The sequence below is a fragment of the Rissa tridactyla genome, chromosome 15, assembly GCF_028500815.1.
Source record: "Rissa tridactyla isolate bRisTri1 chromosome 15, bRisTri1.patW.cur.20221130, whole genome shotgun sequence".
Classification (NCBI taxonomy): domain Eukaryota; kingdom Metazoa; phylum Chordata; class Aves; order Charadriiformes; family Laridae; genus Rissa; species Rissa tridactyla.
Genome location: NC_071480.1, coordinates 8,545,025 through 8,565,649, shown reverse-complemented (window position 1 = coordinate 8,565,649; position 20,625 = coordinate 8,545,025). Strand labels below are relative to the sequence as shown.

The window sequence follows — 20,625 nt, the reverse complement described above, 5'->3', positions numbered from 1 at the left end:
CCGGGGAGGGGAGGGGGCTGTAGCTCCGAGCTCTGCCGGTGCCCCCGGGCGCGGCGGGCTGTGCTGTGCTCCAGCCCGGCAGGGGGCGCCCTCGTCCGCCACGGCGGGCCCGGCGCGGACGTGGACGCGGAAGCGTGTGGCGGGGCCGAGCCGAGCAGCCCCCGTACCGCATCCCCCCCTCCTCGTTCCCCGGTCTCGGAGGATCCCGGCGGTCATGTCGCGGGGCGGCGGGAAGGGACCGAGCCTCAAGGACAAGCTGGACGGCAACGAGCTGGATCTGAGTCTCTGCGACCTGAACGAGGTGCCGGTCCGAGAGCTGGTGAGCCACCGGGCCGCCCGGCGGGGACGGGGCCGCAGCCCCGGGGACCGGCGCGGCCAGCCCGGTCCCTGGGAAGGGACAGCCAGATGTGTGCCGGGGAGCCAGATGTACCGGAGGTGTTTGTGAGCCGGCCCGCGGGTATTCGGAAGAGCGGAGAGCAGGGTTTGGTGCCGTGTTGGCCGAGCAGCTGCCGCTGTTCACATCGATTTCAGGAAGAGTGCTGCCTTTAGACCCAAAAATCAGCCGAGATATGACGTGGCCTCGGAGGCAGCCGCGGGGGGACGGACAGACGGACGCGGGAGGAACCGCAGAGGCCGAAGCAGAACTAGCCCGTGTCAGAAGGGTCGGGGTGTACCACCATGGTGATTTAGTGCTTTGTTTCTCTTTCAGGCCGCTCTTCCAAAAGCTACGATATTGGATTTGTCCTGTAACAACCTCATTTCTTTGCCGGTAAGGTGCTAGAGAGCCTTTGTGGGGATGAGTCCGCGGGGAAATGTTTAGGAAAGATAAGTGGTGCTTCAGCCGAGGTTCAGCCTGGGGTTTGGAACTGGCCCTGTCCTCCTCCCGGGGTGGCTGGATGGCTCTGCCGTCAGGGCCGGGCCAGCGCTGGTGGGGGTGTTGGCTGAGGCAGAAGAGGTTTGTGCTGTGTGAAGATTGCAGCTTCTTCCTGCCAGAGGATCCCCACGTGAATACTGACCAGTTTCATCAGCAGTGGAGACTGGGGTTTGTTTCAGCTGTACTGCCACGCATTGCCTTGTCAGCCTGGCTGTCTTACCTGCCCGTTTTCTACCTCTCTCTTCCGAGGCTAAGGAGGAGAGTGATTTTTCTCCACTACAGTTCTGTAGTAAGTTAAGGATTTGTGGCTTACGTAAGGCGCAGGCTATCTCCACATGCTCCCCGCTGATGTTCCTTCATAAAAGTGCTGACAAGCTTTTTCTGGGTGTTTGTGTTTTAGTCAGACTTCTGCAGTTTGCTGCATCTGGTGAAACTGGATTTGAGTAAAAATCGTCTTCAACAGCTGCCCTTGGACTTTGGCCGCCTAGTCAATCTGCAGCACCTGGACCTTCTGAACAACCGTTTAGTCACCCTGCCAGTCAGCTTTGCACAGCTCAAGGTAAAATTGTGTGCTGGGCAGTTACGTAAAGCTTTGGGATGCAGCCCAGGGTCTTGTGATTCTTCTCAAGTTGATTTCTCCAGTGAAGCATCCATCCTGCTGACTACCCATTCCAAAATTCAGCTGGCTCTGCACCGCAACTCAGTGGAAATTCTCTCACATCCATTGAAAACGTCTCTGCCCAAGCTCTCTGCTTGTCTTCCGTACCGGTTTCATTCATGTGAAAACACAGTAGTTCTTCGCTTCTGCTTTGGATCTCTCAATCGCAAGACTACTGTATTCTTACAGCCTGCCCTTTATCCTTCCTTTCTGCAGAACCTGAAGTGGCTGGATCTGAAGGACAATCCCCTGGATCCTGTGCTAGCTAAAGTAGCAGGAGACTGTCTGGATGAGAAGCAGTGTAAACAGGCTGCTGTGAAGGTAAGGAGTCTGCTTTTATTCTTTTTTTCCTTACTTTGCTTTGGTGGTGGTGGCTGTTCTTTTTGCTTAGCAAGCTGGGCAGCTGCTGCAGCAGTCTGAAGTTTCTTCAGCCAGTGGGGCGCAGGTTCACTGCACTGACTTCACCGCTGCTGTGCCTGTAGAGAGCAAACACTGGGCTGAGTAGGATTCTCCTCCACTAGGGGAGTGAAGAGAGGACAAAATGCTGATTGCCAAGAAAGTGGAGGCATAATCAGACAAAATAATCCATTTCTAGGCTTATAGTCCAGAGTACAAAAATCCCGGGAGAAGTCTGGCAAACTGTAGGCTCACATAAACAGTCGTGTTCTGTAATCCCCTGTATTGGCGAGCACCCCTTTGGCAGGTTTGGTTTTTAATGGAAAGATCTGTTTGTTAATGGCAAAGATTGATGCAGGGAGGTGTGTGCTCTCTTCAGAGGGTAAGGCAGGGGTCGGTGGTCAGCCCCAGCCTGTCCCCAGCAGTTCTGTTTTGAACTGACTGTGCAACAAGCCTTCTGCAGAGACCTCAGGTGGTTTTCTTGGCCCTTGAAGGTACTGCAGCACATGAAAGCCATCCAGTCCGAGCAGGATCGACAGCGGCAACGGAAGCTCCAAGCAGAGCGGGGTAAGCACAAAGAGCCCTTGCGCGCTCTCTGGTGAGGACTGTTCTTGATCTCTCTACGCTCCCAAACGTACTGATTGACATCTTATTCATAACTCTCAAAATCCTGGGGACTCGGGGAATAGTAGGGTAGAAAGGCTGAAGGAAGAAAGACAGCCAGGGATAACCATGCAATTTCTTGCCTGAATAACAGTTAGATCTCTAGACGGAATGCGCTAGAGGTTACCTGTAAAAGATATACAAGAAGAACACAGGATTTATTTTAAGGGAAGCCTAATTCCGAGGGAGCAAAATGCAAGGTATGTAATATTAAAAAAAACAAGCAAACACAAAGATAAAAAAGGAGGATAATTATTTGATTTGTTTCCTCATTCCAGTGGGAACAGATAGATAGCAGGTAATAAGGAAGGAGGCAATGACAACCCTTTACATAAAAGGAAAAACACTTCCTGTTAATTCCCAGAAATGGAGAAGAAGCGTGAAGCAGAACAGCGAGCAAAGGAGGCTCAGGAGAGGGAAGTGAGGAAGCGAGAGAAGGCAGAAGAAAAGGAACGCAGAAGACGGGAGTATGATGCTCAGAAAGCTGCAAAACAGGAGATGGAAAAGAAAACTAAAAAAGAAACTGTGCAGACCAGAAGTAAGTAGTATGCATTTTGGGTGGGATTGCATCAGGTTTCATCTCCATCACATTTTGATGCTGCCGCATTTGCTTTGATGCAGCTCAGGTACTGGGAGATGGTGGGAGTTGGGGGGGGGAGCCTGTAGGACTTCAGCTGCTGTGCCCCTTTTCCCCTTTGTCTGTGTTTCCAATGAACTGCTGAGCCACAAGATTCAGAAAGTTCTTCAGCTCTTCCCAAGGCAAACTTCCCTCCACTCATTTCTTTTTAAATGTCCTGAACTATGTGTGCAAAACAGATCTTGTGCAACACAGAGGTGCTTTACACCCCATTCACTGCTGCCCATGAAACTAAATGTGAAAGTTTTCATCCCGAACAGGTAGATCCTGTGCATCTATTGATTAACCAGAGTTAAATAATGAAAAATCATGACAAAAGACAACCACAGCACAGGCTCAAGTGGCTTACCTCAGCAGCTTGTTTCTGAATATAGACTGCTAAAGATATTTGATTAATTCCTCACATTCTCTGTCTTGTAAATGTCCTCGTTACAGAGCCCGCCTCCGGTTCTCGTCCCCCTCAGCCGCCCCGGCACAAGCACTCCTGGTCGCGGTCGGTGCTGCGGGTCCTGCTCTTCGTGCTTCTCTGCATCCTCTGTACTTTGGCTGCCTGCAAGCTGACAGAGCTGCAACGTCAACCTCTCTGCGTCAGCGTGAACACTCTCTACGAGGACGTGTTAGCCGCCCTGCAAAACCACAAAACCCTGCAAAATATGCTACAACAGAACTCGCAGCAGTGATTGTCCTGGATGGGCACTTGCTTCGTCAGCATCTCCCTCCACCATCTACGCAGCCAGAATTCCTATGGAATTGTGTTCTGATGAAACTGCTTTTACTCAGTCAGCATTGGTTTGCTGGTCCACTCCACACAGAGCAGAGTTATTGTTCAGATCATCTTTACTGTGCATGTTTCGCAGTTGGCCTGTAACTCCCATTATTTGCCCACATTAGCCTAAACTTGTTAACACTTCTTACCTCCAAGGGAATTTTACCTAGATTGCGAGATACAGAAAGCTGCCAATCTATAGGAGTGGAAAAAAAACTAGCATTATCTAGGTACCTGTAGCTCTATCCTGGAGGTAGAAGGTTTTTAATACATATCCATTCCTTGCCCTCATTTCTGTTCGTGCTAAAATTGGTGATATGGCTGTATGGGAATAATATATTAAGGCCTACTCCAGGACCAATTACAAGTGTGTAGGATGGCTGCGCATCCGTATGTTGGAGCAAAGAAGCTGATGTACTATTGAAAAGAGCTGAAAGTTTTCAATACAACAGTTTTCGCAGCAATTTGTCTGAACTGGATGTTTATGTTGTTAATGCCATTCTAATTTTAACTAGGTCTTTTAGAAACAGCCAAAAATTATTCCTGAGTATATACAGCAATGATTCCTGACTACGTTAATTTTAACCAGCTAGTGCTAACAAAGTGGTTACCGCTTAGGAAGGGCTTCTGGCCCATTTGCAGGCTGGTTTTGTGCCTGCAACAAGGTGGGGGGTGTGTTTGAGACCCACGGAGAGACAGCGGGCAAGCTGACAGTGACAGCGGGCAAGTTGACAGCCTGTTGCAGGCTGCTGGCTGCAGCGGTGGCAGGCAGCACTGGGTGGCACTGTGGCAGCATCAGGCAGAGAAGGGCTTTGCCTTGGGGCTGTTGGGAGGGCTGGGAGGTTTGGCGGTTTGCACCTAGAGAAGAAAACTCGCCTGTGCAAAGGCCTGTGAATTATTTATAATTTCCTTAGAGAGAAAACCAAACAGAAGTTTGTCATATCCTTAAGGGCTTTGTGAGTACTAAAATCAAGCATACACATATTGCGAAGTGCAGGTTTTAGAGAACAGCTATGCAACAGACTCCACTGAGACATCCCACAATAGTCACCAGAATCGCTCCCTCTCTTCTAATACCTGGGATTACTGCTGATAAGAGCCACGCCATGAGGAAATAATCTATAGCATTTCATACCAAGGTCATCATCGAAGCAGTAGCCTTCACCTTTTTGTAATCTAATGATAAGACTGTGGTTCCCTGAGTACCACACAGAAAAAAGTGACAGCGTGCATATCAGATGAAGGAAAGGCTGCCTGTTTCTTGCTTAGTAGTATATATGTTTTCTAAGCTTCCTTGAAACAGCTTTATGCTTTTATTTTGGTATCTAACTAATCACAGTCTTTAAAAGGTCCTTGCTTACTAGCCAGAAACATTCGGAAACATGGCAAACAACATCCAAAGTGACATTTCCTGTCTGCAGACTTTCCTGCCAGTGTCTGGCAGGACTCTGCTGCTTTGCCATCTAGGAGAGTGCTGCTTAAGTTTGCAAATGCCAGGCTAATAAGATTTATCAGTTCAGGTCAGGAGCACGCCACTGGCCCGGCAAAGGCCCCTGCTGAATGCCTGAAGCCAGCATAGTGGGTGGGTGCTTTCCTTCAAGGCAACACAGCCCAGAAGAGTAACACCCACACGCTGGATGCGGCTTAGTTCCCTCTCAGCACCCATCTCACTAAGTGCTGCTGTCGCGAAAGACCTCGACCGTCCTTGTGTGCACACAAGTCTAATGGCTTCGTAGACAGGCAAGCATGTTCACCAATCTAATTAAAAGAAAGCTTTTTCTGCCAACTGTTTAGACCTCATAATTCCAATGCATATAATCAGATTTCAAGACCTTCTATAGATTAAGCCGTCTGGAGACTGAATCAGGACCGTCTAAATTTATATCTGAAAATTAGTCTTACTCATTCCCATCTGCCACAGCGGAAAACAGTCTATTTTGTGAGGTAAAGTTCTTCCACCTCACTAGAGCAGGTGCTGGGGGGGCAGCATCACGTTGTTTTAGCATTAGGATTTTTCACGCTGGAGCTTAGGATAGCAGTACAAAGTATTCCTTTCAACAGATGACATACCAATCTATATTCAAGACAGCATGTTAAGAAGCAAAGATCATTATTATTATTCAAAATGATTTATTTTCTAGGAAGAAAAATAAAAGGAACTATCAGTACCATAAGCCGTGTCCAACTCATGCTCTTCTGGAAAATGTTCACCATCTTTCTTGTGTAAACTCCAGACGATCAGCAATTTTATCCAACCTTCTTCTGCCACAACAAAGTCTAAATATATATTTTAAGTCTTTAAACTAGAATCAATGACTCTTATCTAAGCACTTCTTCCCAGAAGGAAGCTGAATACTTAAACCAAGTAAACAGTAAAATCCTCATCTCCTGGGGCTACCCAGCAAAATCCAAATAGAGATCAGGATCGTGGGAAGTCATCTGCAGATAGATTCGTCGGGAGAGTTCTGGTCCGATCCGCCGGGACGTGGCTGTCACACCATCACCGCGGTGCACAGGGATATCAGCCAGCATGTTTTCCCGCTCCTGCTCTGTGGAGCATCTGCTATAGGCCTAAAAGCAACACAAAGGAACAATGATATCATCCACTTGCATCCATTGCTCAAAAAAAAAATAAAAATAATCAAAGCTGTGCACCTGTGCCTGCTCCACCCTTTCACAATGTACGCTCATTTTTCACCTGGTCTCTCCCCAGATCTCATTTGTGAGCTCAGAGGCTGATGCAGAACCAATACTGTGCCTTCAGTAGCCTGCTCTGTAAATCCAAAGCAATGGGTGCCAAGGAATCGGTTCCTTCACTGCCTTACTAAACAGCTCATACAGAATTGTTGTGTCAAATTTAATATCAATTAAATTATTTCCTCCACTCCTTACATTAGCTGTCTGTCTACACACAGTACTCGGTATTCCCAAGGCATCTTTACCTGGTTCAGAAGCTGAGGAGAAGGGTAGGCAGACACAATAGCCTCAGCCATCTCACGGCTGACTCGGTTAAATTGTTGTATTTGCCTCTTCCAAACTTCCAAGAGACCCTTTCCGGAAGGATCCACCTTCACCCCTCCACACCACCCCTTCTCTAAGTAGAAAGAGAACCCCATCTTCTCTCGCTCTCGCCTAGGGAGAACAAAGGATGGGAAAGCAAATGAGACAATGAGGCTATGAAGAAAATCCTATTCCTGCATCTGTTGTCACATAGCCAGAGACAGGGAGACATTCCTCACTCCATGTTGTTATAGACACCATTGGCATTGAAGTAAATGCTAAAAATTTGACCCTATTTGCTTTACATGCATTACCAATTTCCTTGTTTAAGCCAAGTTTCCTACTGAAAAAGGAAAAGAAACAATCCTCTACTTGGGAGCAATCCTGACACAAGGCAACACACATACAAAGTGGTAAACAAGAATTCACTTTCTGACTGTCAACCATAAAGAACACTTTTACATGTCATTTTTAACGACATCTCATCTCATCCCATGGCTGAGATGTAAAATACAGCAGTTGCTGTGACAGGAAGGCTAGGATTGTATGAGACTGCACAAGGTGGCTTTCTTAGCTATCACTGAGCAACATGCTGCTGTCCTTTCTTATCAATGGAAGCAGCTAAATGGTTCATTCTCAGTACCGTCTCTCTTGGTTACATACTGAAGAAAAGCTGGTGCTGTCAGAGCCCAACCCTACTTGCATTCCCTTCCCATTCCTAAAATCAGACTGAGAAGAGCTTTACTTGATATCAAGACTCCAACGTGAAAACAGGGTCTATGCTTACACCTCCCCAGGCAGGACATTGCCCAAAGTAACCCTGTGCTGAAGGAGCTGCATTAACAGCTGCTCTGTGTCACTTGCTCCTTTAAAAAAACATTATACTGTGTTGTATGGAAATACAGCCACATACCTGCTACTCCCTCCCAGTAAGCATGAAAGTACAGCCTGTCCAAAGGCACGACCAAACCTCATCTGCTTACTTACTTGAATGGTGCTTCAGCTACAGCTTTTGTGAACATAGTGGCAAACTCTCCGAGCTCCTCCCAGCTCTCAAAAAAACTGACTTGAACCTGTTTGCAGATCTGCAGATCCACCAAGGCCTGTAAACATCATTGGAAACAACAAATGTAACAATCAATCTTCTCACATCAAACCCCACTCTCATCTGAAAAAAAAAAAAAAAAGGGGGCACACCACTTCACTATAGGACAAGAACATCCACTCTCTCCCCATTTTGGGAACAGTTCATTTAAGGCACCGAAGTATTTAGGGGCAGCCTGTCTCCCGCTGGTTAGTATCAGTTTAGTGCCATTTCAGCTGCCACAGTAGCAAGCTCTCGTTACACATGGGTCACCCAGCCTAGAGCAGCACTGAAATGCTTCGCCAGCATCTCTTGCACTTCATGGCCTGCTGGCAGAGACTGACATTTCACTGCCGGGGATCAAGGTGAACGAGACACTTCAGTCCGTGGGAGAGCTGGTATGTACCTGAGCAGTGGGGAATGGAACCCAAAGAGCTCTGTCCGCAGACATACGGACTAACGAAGGCTGAATCCCCCATCCAAGAAAGTGTGTGATTGGGTCAAATGTTCAAACAATGACAGACAAAAATAGACGATGGCTGCATGCCTGTTTTAAAGGTACTCACTTCTTCCACGTCCATTATGGTTATCTCCAGGTCAGAATCTTTAACTTTCTTTTTTCTCTGTTTTCCCTGTTCCTCTTCTTGGTTTCCACTCGCTGCTGCCTGTTGTGGTCTCTTTTTTGACTGAACTGTGTGAGACCTAAGAAGAGTAAAGTAAGACCAGGAGTTCATGCTTTTCCCCAGGTATTTCCATCGGTCAGTGTGGTGACAAGCTGGATGGAACTTTGCTTCTGTTTCTGTATTACAAACAGTGGAGCAGTTCTGGGTGGGAATACCTCATGCTCCAGTCTTTGCTAGAAGGAATTAGTGGAAAGACCTATGGCATTTTTCAAGGCCAGAGACAACACAGAAAAATTTGGAGGGAAAAAAGTTTAACCTGAAATAATTTTCTACTTCAACTACTGTCATTGCCAGAATTTTCCCAGGCATTTTCTCCATCACGTGATCTACATAGCTCTGTAGGGTCTCCTTCTGTCCTGCTGTACAGCCCTTGGCCTCCTGCAAAGATCAACGGAAAAAAGGAGTTAAACCATTCTGAGTTACACATGCAAGCACACCAATCTATGGCAACCAGGAAAGAAAGCTTGTCAGAACTTTGTATTATAAAACCCTAGTGTTTCTGATCCATTAACGGCTTCTAAAACCAGATTTCTGGCTTACCGAAACCATGGCTCCATCCCACATCAAAACATTCCTGCCGTGAAAAGGAACAACAAACACCACCCTTACAGCAAGGCGTGTTCAAGAGCACAAAAGTCATCAGCATTCTCACTTGTTTGTAGTTGTGAACCATGGACAAAAACTCCTCCAAGCAAAGCAGAACCAGGACATTTGGTTCTTCTGTCCATTCATCTCCATCTTCCACCTGTCCAGAAAACAAACAGCCAGACCACCAGTCTGTTTATAATTCACTCACTCAAACTCCCACTCAGACCTCTGAGGCAGGGGAAACATTAGAGGGTGTTTACTTGTGTTGCTGAACAGAATTACTAATGAGAGCAAAGAACAGGAAGAAAAGGGCAAGAACATAGAGATTTTGGTTGCACACCTGACACGACACAGTCTTTCGCCTCCAGGTGATGCTGCAGGGAACAGCCTGACTCTCAACCACACAGGAATAATTCGCAGCCTGCAAAGCACTAAGGATCTGTCTACCACCTTCTACCTGTAAGAGAACTGAAACCAGTGCAAGGGTCAGGCCTCCACAGCAAGAGCTGACAGTCAATATAAGGCTGACACAGGCTGTGAAGACAAGTACCTGGATCTAGCACCACTGTTATGTATTTCTGGCACTCCCCTGGTCGCTGAGCCTTCAGCATCTTGGCAAGGGCCCTCTTCCTCTCTTTTTCTTGCTCCTGCTCCCTCCTCCGTGCTTCTCGTTCCTTCCTCCTCTGCCATGCAGCCTGGGAGATTGCCTCCCTTTCCTTCTGAGTATATTTTGACTTCTTGGGAGGGGGGGATGTTTCTGGGCTTGCTCCGCTTACCAGGGGCGCACTAGGCTGGTCTACAGACTCAGACTGAGAGGCAGGCAGTGGGCACAAGGAGGGCCTCTCAGCACCATGTGTGCCTTTTTGGCTGCCACAAGACAGATCTCCAGACAACACCTGACGCCCCCCACTACCAGGTGCCAACAGGCCACCGCTTGCCCAAAGGCCAGCTCCCCCTGCTGCATCCCCACCGCCCGGGTGGGGGGCCTCCAAAGCCCTTCTCTTGATCCTCTCGGGGAGAGGGGCGACCTCCATCACCACCACCTCCTCTTCTTCTTCTTCTTCATCCTCCTCCTCATCCCCACTGCTCACCACCACAACCACCCCTGCGACCCTCTGCCGCTCGGCGGCGGGAGACGGGGACCGCTGATGGCCCAACCCGCCGGGCAGTAGCGAGGGCTGCATCAGGGAAGCTAAGGTCGGCAGCTCCTCCTCATCGCTCCCCTCAGATCTCAGCCCGCTCTCCGCCATCGCGCTTCCCTCTGAGGTAAAGCCTGAAGGAAGGGGGCGGGACCGGCGCTCGCTGAGGCGATTGGTCGGAGGGCTCGCGCGGGCGGCGGCGGTTGGTCCGAACGAACGCGCCCGCGCGCGTTCGGACCAATCGCCGCCGCCCGCGCGCGCAGCGCCCCCGCCCTCCCACCGGAAGAGGCGCTAGAGAAAATGGCGGCGCTGCGGCGGCTGTGTGAGTGGGGGGGGGTTACAACCGCCTCTGGCTTCACGCCTCCGCGGGGTGTGGGGAAGGTCTGGCTGGAGAATTTGGGTGCCCCAGGGGAGATCAGTGCCGGTAGCTCGGTGGTCGAGGCCTTCGCTTTTACCTCAGGCGGTGCTGCGGTGAAATGGGAGGGTTTCAGGCCCTACCGCATCGTGAGGGAAGGGGCCTCAGGTGGTTTATAATTCACCTTGCTGCGAGTAGGGTCAGCTCCTAGGTGGGGCCGAGGTGCTGAGGGCTTCGTCTTTCCTGGACTCGAAAAACCCCCGGGGATGGGGAGTGCGCACCTCTATGTGCTGCTGCTTGACTGCCCTCAAGGTGAAAAAATCATCTGTGGAAAAAACAGTATTCATGTGTGCTAGGTAGAGACCAAATAGCAAGGGGTGCCGCTCTCTTCTTGCGTGGTGCCATAGTCAGGGGGCTTTGAAAATCCCTTTTTTAAATCTAGAAGCGTTACAGGTGGAAATATCCTCTGGTGGGATGTCAGAATAGTGAAGTTTTTCCACTGATTGCCGTTGTGATTTCAATCAAGTTACAAACTCTCGGTCTTCTCTAGATAAGCACTTTTCCCTGCATGTCTGATGCTTTGAGGTTCATTTTTTTTTTTGTTAGCAAGCTTCTTTCACACAACACCAAACGTAACCCTGGAATCACCCTGTTGATGTTTTTTTTTTTTTTTATAAAAGTTAATTGGACTGTACCTTCGAAGAATTTGTGTATGTGAAACTGTAACTCTTGTTCATCTTTGCCTGCTTCCCTTTAGTTTGTCAAGTCTCAGAGCCTTTCTTTTACTTAATGGGTAAGCTCCTCGAATTAATGGCTCTTTGAAAAGTAATTTTCCTTTTCTCAACAATATTTCTAGGTCACTGAGTATATATGATAATTTAATTAAGATTAAATTAACCCAGTGGTTTTACTCAGAGTGTTATGATAGCCGCTCTTTCATGCTAACCTGCCTGCTAGCTGCGTGAAAGGAGGTACTGAACAGGTTTTTAAAAAGAACTAATTATACCTCAATTAATTTTTAAGATAAAAGTTCACTAGAGGGTCAGCTTTCTCGATAAGAAAATCGGTGTGTTTTCTGCCAGTGTCTTGTTTGTTTAAGGAAGAGGTTTGTGGTGTGAATATTATTTTGTGTTCCAGAGACAATCAGCGTCCTTAACAACTGAGGTTTTTTTCCTTGACTTGTCCTGATGGTAACTCAAAGATTTGCACAAAATGCTTCAATTAGTATGTTCAGTATAGTAATTCTATATATGCTTATATATTGTCCTGAACTGGAGTCTTCTCATTTGTAAGATTTCAAAATATTACTGTGTAAGTAAATGCCATTTGATTGAAGGGGAAACTGAAACAGAAATCACAACTTGTCTTTTCTCAAAGCAATGTAAGGCAAATCCACAGCAACCAGTAGTGTCTGTATCTCGTTTTACAAGGCCTTGCTGAAACAGGAATTTGGGCACGTCCTTTAACATCATTGCTGAGAGTTTTATTCCTCCCTGGGCAGCAACAGCACTTGAGATATGGCCTCTTTGCAGGGGACTTAGGTCGTGGTGGTCTAATTATGATTTATCTTGAAGTAATGTGGTTTTTTTCTTGCTCCCAACCTAGTTCTAACTACTCCCCAAATAAGCCTGGTTGCTGTCAGATGTGCTTCTAAGAAAACTGGGGGCAGCTCAAAAAATTTAGGTGGCCGCAGCCCTGGGAAGCGGTATGGATTCAAAAAAGTAGAAGGTAGGTCTGAGTATCTGCTGGGTCTTAATTTGTATTTCATTGGGTTCTTCACAGCTTCTCTCCTGGTTACCGCTATTAGTTGTTGAGTATTTCAGTAAGAGGTGGCCAAGGTGCTCTTCCAAGAGAAAGGAAAGGGGAGGTTCAGTGAAACCTTGTGATGAAATGTAGCTGGTGGGAGGGCAGGATGAGTCAGCCTCCCTCCCAGATGGGCCCGCGAGCGGCCAGCTGAAATTGCATACAGAAAACATACTTTGACTCTAACTTTGCCTCTCCGGAGCACCTGGGAGGAGGGTACGCTGTGGGACACCTCATAATGTAAGTGCACTTCCCCCCACGCTGTGTTGAAAAGTTGTGCATTTTGGATGTTTACAAAGGTGGGAATTATGAGGCTTAGCAGATGCCAAAGTACAGATTCTTGCAGCTGAGTGCTTAATAATTATTAGCTTTGCTGATGGAAACATATCAATGTAAAAGGCAATAAAACAAATGCGTTCAGCAACCAGAAAATGCCTTGTACCGTAGAAGTAATCTTTTCAAAGACTAGAATTGTTTTTTGTCATTGTATATGAATTGCCCTTTATTTCCTGTTAATAGCATTTTTGTTTGGATGCTTTTAACATTTGAAGTAATTTTTCCTTAGAAAATTCCCACAGAAAGCTGGGGTTTTGTAAGTTCTGGAACCATTTGTGTTCTGCCAGGGCTTCAGGGGGCTCCATTTCTCTGCAGTCTGACTCTGTCACTCTGTTTCAGGTGCATTTGTCCACGCAGGCAACATTTTGGCTACGCAGCGGTTGATACGCTGGCATCCGGGGGCTCATGTAAGTTGGTTTTCCATCTCTTCCTTGGTTCCGAGAGGACGGCTGCCTGCAACAGTCCTACACTCAGTGCCTCCTCTCTGTCAAGCTTGTTTTTAATGTTCTTCCTTATATTCTAGACAATCCTGAAATTGGGTTTCATTACCTGATATTTCGTAGTCACAGAGCCTGCTCAGAGTCACATGTGACTGAGGAAAGGACTGAAAGTTATGGATATCCCCAAACACTTCTGTAACCTAACTGGGTGCTTGTGCTTCAGGGTGGAATCCGTATCTCCTCCCTCGTAATGAGCACCACTGCACACTGATTGCTGAAAGCAAACAGTGTGGTTTTATTTTAAAATACAAAGCAACAGATGCTGTTGAAGCCAGGATATCAAATGAGGCAGACCAATGCTTAGATCTGCTTTAGTGGTGGGCCTCCAGCCTTTCCTTTCTAACACTTCTCATCCTCCTCCAGGTGGGCATGGGCCGTAACAAGACACTCTATGCCCTGGAGGATGGGATCGTGAGGTACACCAAAGAGGTCTACATACCTCCGCCCCGCAGCAGCGAGAGCAGGGAAGTGATCTGTCGTCTACCCAAAGGAGCAATCCTTTATAAAACCTTTATCAATATTGTCCCTACCACAGAAGTAGGAAGCTTTAAACTGGTCACCATGCTCTGAGCCTCCTGCGTCATGTAGGGACAGATGGGAAGGAGCGGCTGGGACAGACCACTCCCGCTGGACCGGCATCCAAGGACAGGAATATTCTAGCTCTGAAGATACCAGTCTAGGACTATGTTTTCCTGCTCCTAAAGCACATGTGGTCAGTGTTCAGGCACTGGGATCACCTGCTGGCATTTGTAAAAGTGTTTAATAAATGTTGTGGGGCTGCCAAAGGTCTTGACTGTTCATAAAATGTGTTACTGATGTTCATTTAGTATCGAGCTGCCTTCCTCTGGAGAAGCTGTTCGGCTGTACCACTGGATGTGTTCTCTCTGCAATCACTCTTATGTCAGTACTTGTCCCACTAATAATTCCCTCTAGCTATTTTTACTCATTTTTAGACATTACTGTTATATTTGTACTGCAGAAGAGGACGGATACTTTTCCACTTGCACCTAACTGCATCTCAGGAAGCTAGATTTTTCCTTCTATCTAACTCACCTCAATGATTAACTCAAATATCTGAAATATCTGAAAGTGTTCCATTTACTAGCCACGTGAGGCAAGTTCACACTCATAAAGTGAACTCATGACTAGTTTTAGAGTGCGTGGTAAGACGCAGAGGTCTGAGGTGGTATTTGGAGCTCAGCAGCTGCAGGTGTATCATAAAGCCATAATCCAGAAAACTTATCCTTTTTGTCTTCCCCAAGTCATTCTGTGACATTTTTGAGCTTACATTGCTTGAAAGAAAGGAGCCCGAATGCCCTGTGGCCAAACTGATCTCATTTTATCTACAGGTTTGTAAACAATTTGAAACATTGGCTCTGCAGTAGAAAACACGTTATCAAAATCGGTGGTGTAAGGACACCAGTGTTGACATTATGAGATTGTCTGCTCTGCAGAAGACAACTAGGTAAATGGGGCCAGCCACATGTGTCTTTGCTTTATGTTCTTCATGGAGACCACCAGCTATTTTGTCCATGCTTCTCCTGTCCTTTCCCAGTCACAGGGTTCACCTCGGTGGTTGGTACAGCAGGTGACAACCCCTGGACACTCTCCCAGTCATTAGCTGAAGTCCATCTAAAATTGCTCTCGGTCCCAGAGGACTGTTGCTGTGAGACCACAGAGCGATGCTCCGACGCGAGGTTCATTCTGCTCCTCACAGGTGAGGATTCCCACCTGGGATCTGATACACCCATAAAGTAAAAGGTTTTATAACCTAAAAAATAAGCGAAGTAGCACACGACGACCACTGTCTGAGGTCTGATCCTTGGCACGCCGGGCAGTGCTTGCCTTGGAAGTATGACAGGCCAGCTGCCTGGAGGAGCTCTGCCGCAGCAGACCTTCACCTTGGCTTTGTCCCCTGTGTAGCAGCCAGCAGCTGGTCTGTCGCCTTTGGTACCAGTACGTTTGCCAGAGAAGAGCCAGCGGACATCCCTGGCAGTGGCTCTGTGGTTGTCCTGGTGCTGACGCAGGGATGTCTCCGCCGGCAGGGTCTGACTTGCCTGTGTCTCGGCTGATGGCGAATCTGGGTGGAGGTCTGAAGTCCAGCTGCTCCCTGCGGACGAGAATGATGTCACAGGCACTTCTGTCACTGACACCACAGGAAGAAGCAGTACGCGGAGGCCAAAGCCTTTACACGTCTGTGTTTCGCTGAGTTTGGTAGCCCAGAGGGGCCTGGAAAGGGTCCGGCACACCACGTCGGTCCAAGCTCTCCGAGCTTATTACTGTTCCTGAGAAAGCTGGAGGATGCCTCAGAGCATGCTCGTAGGGAGGCGGCATCTATTGAGGAGAGAGGAAGAGCGTTACAGCTGATCAGAAATAACTGGGAGATTATCCCACCTCTTCTTACAGAGTGGATGACAAGGCTCACAACCACCACCAGCCTGAAATTAAATTCCGGCAGGGCTCAGAGCAGCGAGCTGCTGGCTAGATGAACACCTGGAAAATGAGTGCTGAGCAGCGCTTTGCAACGCGGCAGGGCAGGAATCCGCTGGAGAGGCACGTTCCCCCCACTCCCCCCGCACACCCTGTGCCAGGTTCCTGCTCTTCCCTGTCCCCCTTTGAGGACTTATCACAAGACCAGAAAAGACTTGATTTTTCTTAAAACGCGACGGCTGTTTGCTTTCCTTTGACCAAGGATCAATTACTGGGATTTGTGGAAGCACCTTCACACCAGGCTGTCCACCCAGGTTTTGTTAGCAAGCACAGCAGCAGAGAGGAACCTCTGGGCTGGCGTTACGTTTATTTTGGCAGAGCTTTGTCCCCATAACAAGTGAGAGGAGTGGGATGTTGTGGAAGAGCTCCCATTGCAGTTCCTCAACAACCCGTCCTTGGGACCTTATTCTCCTGTGCCCTCGGCGCTCTGGTTTCAGGGCAGGTATTGTTAATTACAGCTCCAAACACCGAGCGGCAAGCGCCGACTCTGCCAAACTTTATGGTGCCGCTTTAAGAGCCCAAACTCCAGGTAAATGGGTGAGCCTTTCGTGCTCTACTCAGGGTTTCGAATGTTTCTGGTCTGCTTTAGTCAGTGTGGTCTCTGTTCAACAGGAGTCTCTTGGGACGCTGCTGCAGGACCTACTTGGCAGACGCGCTCGCTTTTCTCTATTCTTTTGCGGGAGTGCAAATCTTAAGTGTCGTAACAGGCAAAGCCTCCTGCTCATAAATAAGCCACAAACGCTTCAAGGTAATAGCGAGGGACCTCCCAGAGGTGTCCTGCAGGGAGAAGGCAGCAAGAAACCGTGGAAGCCCTACAGATCTAAAAATAACATTCCCAGCTTGGGCTCGTACCAAGGTGATGATCCAAAAGGCCTCCTGCCCTTTCATCAGCAGCTCTGCCCTGCCTCCTGGCACCGGCATTTCTGCAAACGCACCCCCCCGCGGCAGAGATGGATCATTAACCAGCACAGATGTACACCAAAGGAGCCTCGTGGAACACTTTGTGCCCTTCCCAGAGATAAAGGCTATCAGAGAAAGGCAATCGCAGAGAACAGAGTCCTTAGCTACCGCAAATTGCTGAAGCAAGACCCAGATACAGACCGGAGGGGAGATTGCCCCCAGCCCCGCACCTCCGCCAGCACCCTTCTGCAGGGGAGGGAGAGCTCACCTCCAGGGAAGGCTCTGCCCACAGCCCAAACCTCTCGGCGATCATCTGATGGATTTCCCGCTGGCGATCTTTCTTCCGCACGCTCTCATAGCTCGGCAGGCGGGGCTGCTCCCAGGAAGGGAGCTGGTAGCTGCTGCGGGGTCCGACGCAGAACAGCTCGTCTCCCTGGAAATGCCCGGCCCAGAAGAGAAAGGTCAGCGTGGCGGCGGCTCCCTTTGCTGGAAGTTCATGGCCTGGTGCCACCTCAAGTTACTTCAGGATTCAAAGTTGTGGGTGCCCTTCCTTGAACCCTGAGAGAGGGAATCCTCCCTCCCGGGAGGTAATTACACCACAGCCTCCTTTGCAAGATCCCCCGGGGGATGTGCCTGGCACTTCATGCCCACACACCTCAGGACACCACGGTGTCCCCTGCAGCATCCCTGGCCCCCCCTGCAGGTTTTTACATACAGGCAGCACTTCCTACAGTTGCTCCTGCTGTCCCGCGCCTTCTCCCTCTGCCCCAGGAGCGCCCCAGGTCCCCATGATCACAGTCTGTTCCCAAAAATCATCAGGATCTTCGCTACCGTTTCCCCCTCCCAGCTCCCACCAGGGACCCAGCCGTCACCTGCACACCGGGGTTCTCGGCAGCGCTCTCCAGCCGGGATGCTCCGCTCTGGGGACCCACCAGCCGCTGACTGCTGCTGAAGTAAGGCGGGGGACAGTCCTGTAAGGAGGAGTCAGGAAGGAGGAGGATGTGAGCAAAGCCAAAATCCCTCACATCAAAGCCGAAATCCCCCACATCCCGCCTGGCAGCGAGCAGGGCTCAGCCAGCTGACACGGCACAGCCTGGGAAGCGGGACGCCGGGCAGCGGGGAGAGACGCTACACCTCTGCCCATCTGGCTCACACGGCTCTTGCCGCTGGTGGCCAACCTCTGCCCGGCCATCTACCAACACCGACAGCTCGGGCGCATCCCCACCGGGCAGTGCGGGGCCGGCACAAAGAGCCGGAGCCAGCTGGCACCGGAGCGCAGCCCAGTCCCAGTTTCATTCAGACACAGCAGAACCATCTCTCCTCGGGGGACAACAAAAAAACCAACCCAACTTTTCCGCTAGCGTAGGTAAGAGCTCTGTCATGTGCTCGGGGTTACAGGATTTGTCAACGCTTATCTACCCCGGCAGTCATTTCAGGATAACGTAGCAAGCAAATGTGCAGAGCAATAGCTGTTCTGCTCCCGAGCAGTCTTGCTCCAGTTCAACTCGATTCTCCGTCAAGGTGCTGGGCAACAGCAGAGATCCCTCTCGTGGGGAGCAGCCCCCCAGGACTCGAGCCGTGACCCCCATTCCTCGCTCTCAGAAAAGCCCCAGCTCTGCCAGCAGAAAACAGCCCAGAGATTCCCAGAGCAACCAGGGATTCGCAGGGGGAACTACAAGTGACAGACTTACTTTGGTCTTTGCAACTGAGGAACCGTTTGTCTCGGCCCTACGGCGCAATTACAGAAGCTGCGGGAAACCCGGCTGGCTGGGGGTGCAACTATTTGTTTTAATAACCAATTAGCAAGACCAGCACAACCAGTGCAACTGCACCTGCTCGAATGCTGCCTCACACCACTGCAACCGCTTCACTGATGGAAATACATCCTATATACGTTCCCTTTCCATATATAGTTCATCATCCACATCCATCTGTCCACACAGCCCTTTGCTAAAGGCAAGATGCCTTCTCCTGGAACCACCCACCCGAGAGTCCAGGCACAACGAAGGCTCTGGAGCTCACAGCGCATCCCGCACAGCCCCGGGGAGAGGCTCTGCAGGGCGAGGAGTGCTCCTGAGCGTCCCAGCCCTCTCCCCAACGCAGCCATGGACAGGGAATGGGAGAGGAAGAGGGGAGGAAAGGCTCGGATGCAGCCAAGCAGGCAGGGGACACCAGCAGCGCAGCCCATTCCCACCGTGACTTCTGCTGGGGACTTCCCAGCCTGTGCTGGACTGTTAAATTTGCCTTTCATGGCACAAGTCTCTCCGTCCCCTGCTAGCCGAGGCTGGACGTCCCCTCTTCTCCCAGGGACCCTGCAGGAGCACCCGCAGCCCTCCCCTGAGCAGCCTTTGGAAGCCCAGCTTTCCCCAGGCAGCCGCCGCCACAAAGGCGGCGCTGGCTGAACACGCTGCTCTTTTTCCATCACCAGTTTCCCCACTTAAAAAGCCAACCCCAGGAAATTACAGCTGCAAGCAAAAGGGCTTTGTGTCTCGCTGCTCCGCGCCCAGGAGCGGTGAACAAGAGAGCCAGTGGCCGGGGATGCCAGCGGCATTGTCTGCCTTTGCCCTCAGCTTCCAGCCCCCTTCCCCGCTGGGCCCCTTCCCTATAAAACAGACCCCACAGATGGCCGTGCTGGAGGGGAGGACACCCCTCCTGAGCTGCGTGGGCAGCTGGGGAACCTGCCAACGCCGGGCCTGGTGGATATTACCCCCAAAGGCACAGCCAGGCAGGGCTGGGTGGATGTGGGAATAAGGAGGGTAGAGTGGGAATAAGGAGGAGGCAGAGCCTGGCTCTGCTTGGGAGTCCCACGTCCACCAGCGAGCCCGGCCAGGCGGCAGGAGCGGAGCCTGGCGATGCAGCCCTGCAGACCCCCCCAGAGCAAGGGAACAGGGGCTCGGGGGGCAGCGGGGGACCCGCGGGCAGGAGGAGGAGGAGGAGAGGGAGGACACTCACATACTGGCTGGGCGTCTGGAAGAAGCGGCAGGAGCAGAGGAACTGGCAGCACATGGGGTCCCGGTGGTAGAGGAGCAGCAGCAGGATGAGGATGGCCACGATGAAGACGGAGGTGGACACGGCTGCCAGGGGTCAGGAGAAGAGGAGAATGAGCCGGTGGCCGAAGGGGCCTCCCCGCTTCGCCCTCCGGGTGTCACGGCAAAGAGCAGCTCGGAAAAAAGCCAGAGAAGCCGATTTCACCTGCTGCCCGTCCCGGGGACACAAAAAGCCTTGTTGTGCCCGGCATTTCTCACTCCCAACGAGACCGGGGACAAGGCGCAGAGGCGGAGGGGCTCAGCCCCGTCCCGGACCGCCGCAGCGGGGACCAGCCCCCGCGGGGACCGTGCTCCTGGTGCCCTCCCCCCAGGAACCCGCGGCTCCCACCCAGCCCGCGCTCGGCTCGGCGGAACCCAACCCGGCACCACCATCCCTTTCTCTCCGGGGGACCCGGAGCAGCAGCGGGGGCCGCAACGACCGCTTCCCCCGAACCACCCCCCGGGAGGCAACGGCGGAGGCTGATCCCGCCCCCGCTCGCCACTCACTCGCCGCGATGACGATGGCCAGGACGTTGCTGTCCATGGCGGCCGCCGTGTGGGCCGAGGCCTCGCTGGGCTGAGCCATCGCCGGACACCGGCAGCCCCGGACCCGCCGCGGCAAGCGCCGGGAGGGGCGGGGCCTCGTCGGGAGGGGCGTGGCCAGACGCACGGTACCGTGCGTCTGGCCACGCCCCTCCCGACGAGGCCCCGCCCCTCCCGGCGCTTG

General features: G+C 50.8%; 4 protein-coding genes across 5 annotated transcripts; 2 read left to right on the top strand and 2 right to left on the bottom strand.

Moving 5' to 3' along the window:
* Positions 1 to 107: 107 nt before the first annotated feature.
* LRRC59 (leucine rich repeat containing 59) lies at positions 108 to 6,139 on the top strand. Of its 2 annotated transcripts, XM_054221866.1 has the most exons (8): positions 108 to 319; positions 710 to 769; positions 1,275 to 1,433; positions 1,557 to 1,664; positions 1,749 to 1,853; positions 2,423 to 2,495; positions 2,956 to 3,129; positions 3,664 to 6,139. In XM_054221866.1, the coding sequence occupies exons 1-8, from the start codon at positions 215 to 217 to the stop codon at positions 3,906 to 3,908; spliced, it is 1,029 nt and encodes a 342-aa protein (XP_054077841.1). In that variant the 5' UTR covers positions 108 to 214; the 3' UTR covers positions 3,909 to 6,139. The 2 variants fall into 2 exon arrangements, with proteins under 2 accessions (XP_054077841.1, XP_054077840.1); XM_054221865.1 differs by lacking the exon at positions 1,557 to 1,664.
* A 19-nt stretch (positions 6,140 to 6,158) lies between these two features.
* On the bottom strand, positions 6,159 to 10,607 carry EME1 (essential meiotic structure-specific endonuclease 1). The gene is made up of 8 exons (XM_054221864.1): positions 9,900 to 10,607; positions 9,690 to 9,817; positions 9,414 to 9,506; positions 9,018 to 9,139; positions 8,645 to 8,780; positions 7,982 to 8,097; positions 6,937 to 7,126; positions 6,159 to 6,565 (listed from the first exon to the last, which is right to left on the bottom strand). Exons 1-8 carry the CDS (start codon positions 10,597 to 10,599, stop codon positions 6,389 to 6,391), a joined length of 1,662 nt encoding a protein of 553 aa, XP_054077839.1. The 5' UTR covers positions 10,600 to 10,607; the 3' UTR covers positions 6,159 to 6,388.
* A 155-nt stretch (positions 10,608 to 10,762) lies between these two features.
* On the top strand, positions 10,763 to 14,299 carry MRPL27 (mitochondrial ribosomal protein L27). The gene is made up of 4 exons (XM_054221934.1): positions 10,763 to 10,810; positions 12,449 to 12,571; positions 13,322 to 13,389; positions 13,846 to 14,299. The coding sequence occupies exons 1-4, from the start codon at positions 10,789 to 10,791 to the stop codon at positions 14,050 to 14,052; spliced, it is 420 nt and encodes a 139-aa protein (XP_054077909.1). The 5' UTR covers positions 10,763 to 10,788; the 3' UTR covers positions 14,053 to 14,299.
* Positions 14,300 to 14,890: 591 nt separating this feature from the next.
* On the bottom strand, positions 14,891 to 20,525 carry LOC128918061 (uncharacterized). Its single transcript, XM_054221933.1, has 5 exons — positions 20,406 to 20,525; positions 19,825 to 19,946; positions 17,745 to 17,843; positions 17,141 to 17,305; positions 14,891 to 15,816 (listed from the first exon to the last, which is right to left on the bottom strand). The coding sequence occupies exons 1-5, from the start codon at positions 20,482 to 20,484 to the stop codon at positions 15,670 to 15,672; spliced, it is 612 nt and encodes a 203-aa protein (XP_054077908.1). The 5' UTR covers positions 20,485 to 20,525; the 3' UTR covers positions 14,891 to 15,669.
* Between the last annotated feature and the right edge of the window lie 100 nt (positions 20,526 to 20,625).

Excerpts from the sequence above, each read along its gene's own strand:
- LOC128918061 (XM_054221933.1), bottom strand. The coding sequence starts at position 20,484 with ATGGCTCAGCCCAGCGAGGCCTCGGCCCACACGGCGGCCGCCATGGAC. Across the intron at positions 17,844-19,824 it reads TCCAGACGCCCAGCCAGTAT|GACTGTCCCCCGCCTTACTT; the intron begins GTGAGTGTCCTC and ends TCCTCCTTACAG. Across the intron at positions 17,306-17,744 it reads CCGAGAACCCCGGTGTGCAG|GGAGACGAGCTGTTCTGCGT; the intron begins GTGACGGCTGGG and ends GGGCATTTCCAG.
- MRPL27 (XM_054221934.1), top strand. The coding sequence starts at position 10,789 with ATGGCGGCGCTGCGGCGGCTGT. Across the intron at positions 10,811-12,448 it reads GGCGGCGCTGCGGCGGCTGT|TTCTAACTACTCCCCAAATA; the intron begins GTGAGTGGGGGG and ends CTCCCAACCTAG. Across the intron at positions 13,390-13,845 it reads GCTGGCATCCGGGGGCTCAT|GTGGGCATGGGCCGTAACAA; the intron begins GTAAGTTGGTTT and ends ATCCTCCTCCAG.
- EME1 (XM_054221864.1), bottom strand. The coding sequence starts at position 10,599 with ATGGCGGAGAGCGGGCTGAGATCTGAGGGGAGCGATGAGGAGGAGCTG. Across the intron at positions 9,507-9,689 it reads GAAAGACTGTGTCGTGTCAG|GTGGAAGATGGAGATGAATG; the intron begins GTGTGCAACCAA and ends TTTTCTGGACAG. Across the intron at positions 8,098-8,644 it reads CCATAATGGACGTGGAAGAA|GCCTTGGTGGATCTGCAGAT; the intron begins GTGAGTACCTTT and ends TGATGTTTACAG.
- LRRC59 (XM_054221866.1), top strand. The coding sequence starts at position 215 with ATGTCGCGGGGCGGCGGGAAGGGACCGAGCCTCAAGGACAAGCTGGAC. Across the intron at positions 320-709 it reads AGGTGCCGGTCCGAGAGCTG|GCCGCTCTTCCAAAAGCTAC; the intron begins GTGAGCCACCGG and ends TTTCTCTTTCAG. Across the intron at positions 2,496-2,955 it reads GAAGCTCCAAGCAGAGCGGG|AAATGGAGAAGAAGCGTGAA; the intron begins GTAAGCACAAAG and ends GTTAATTCCCAG.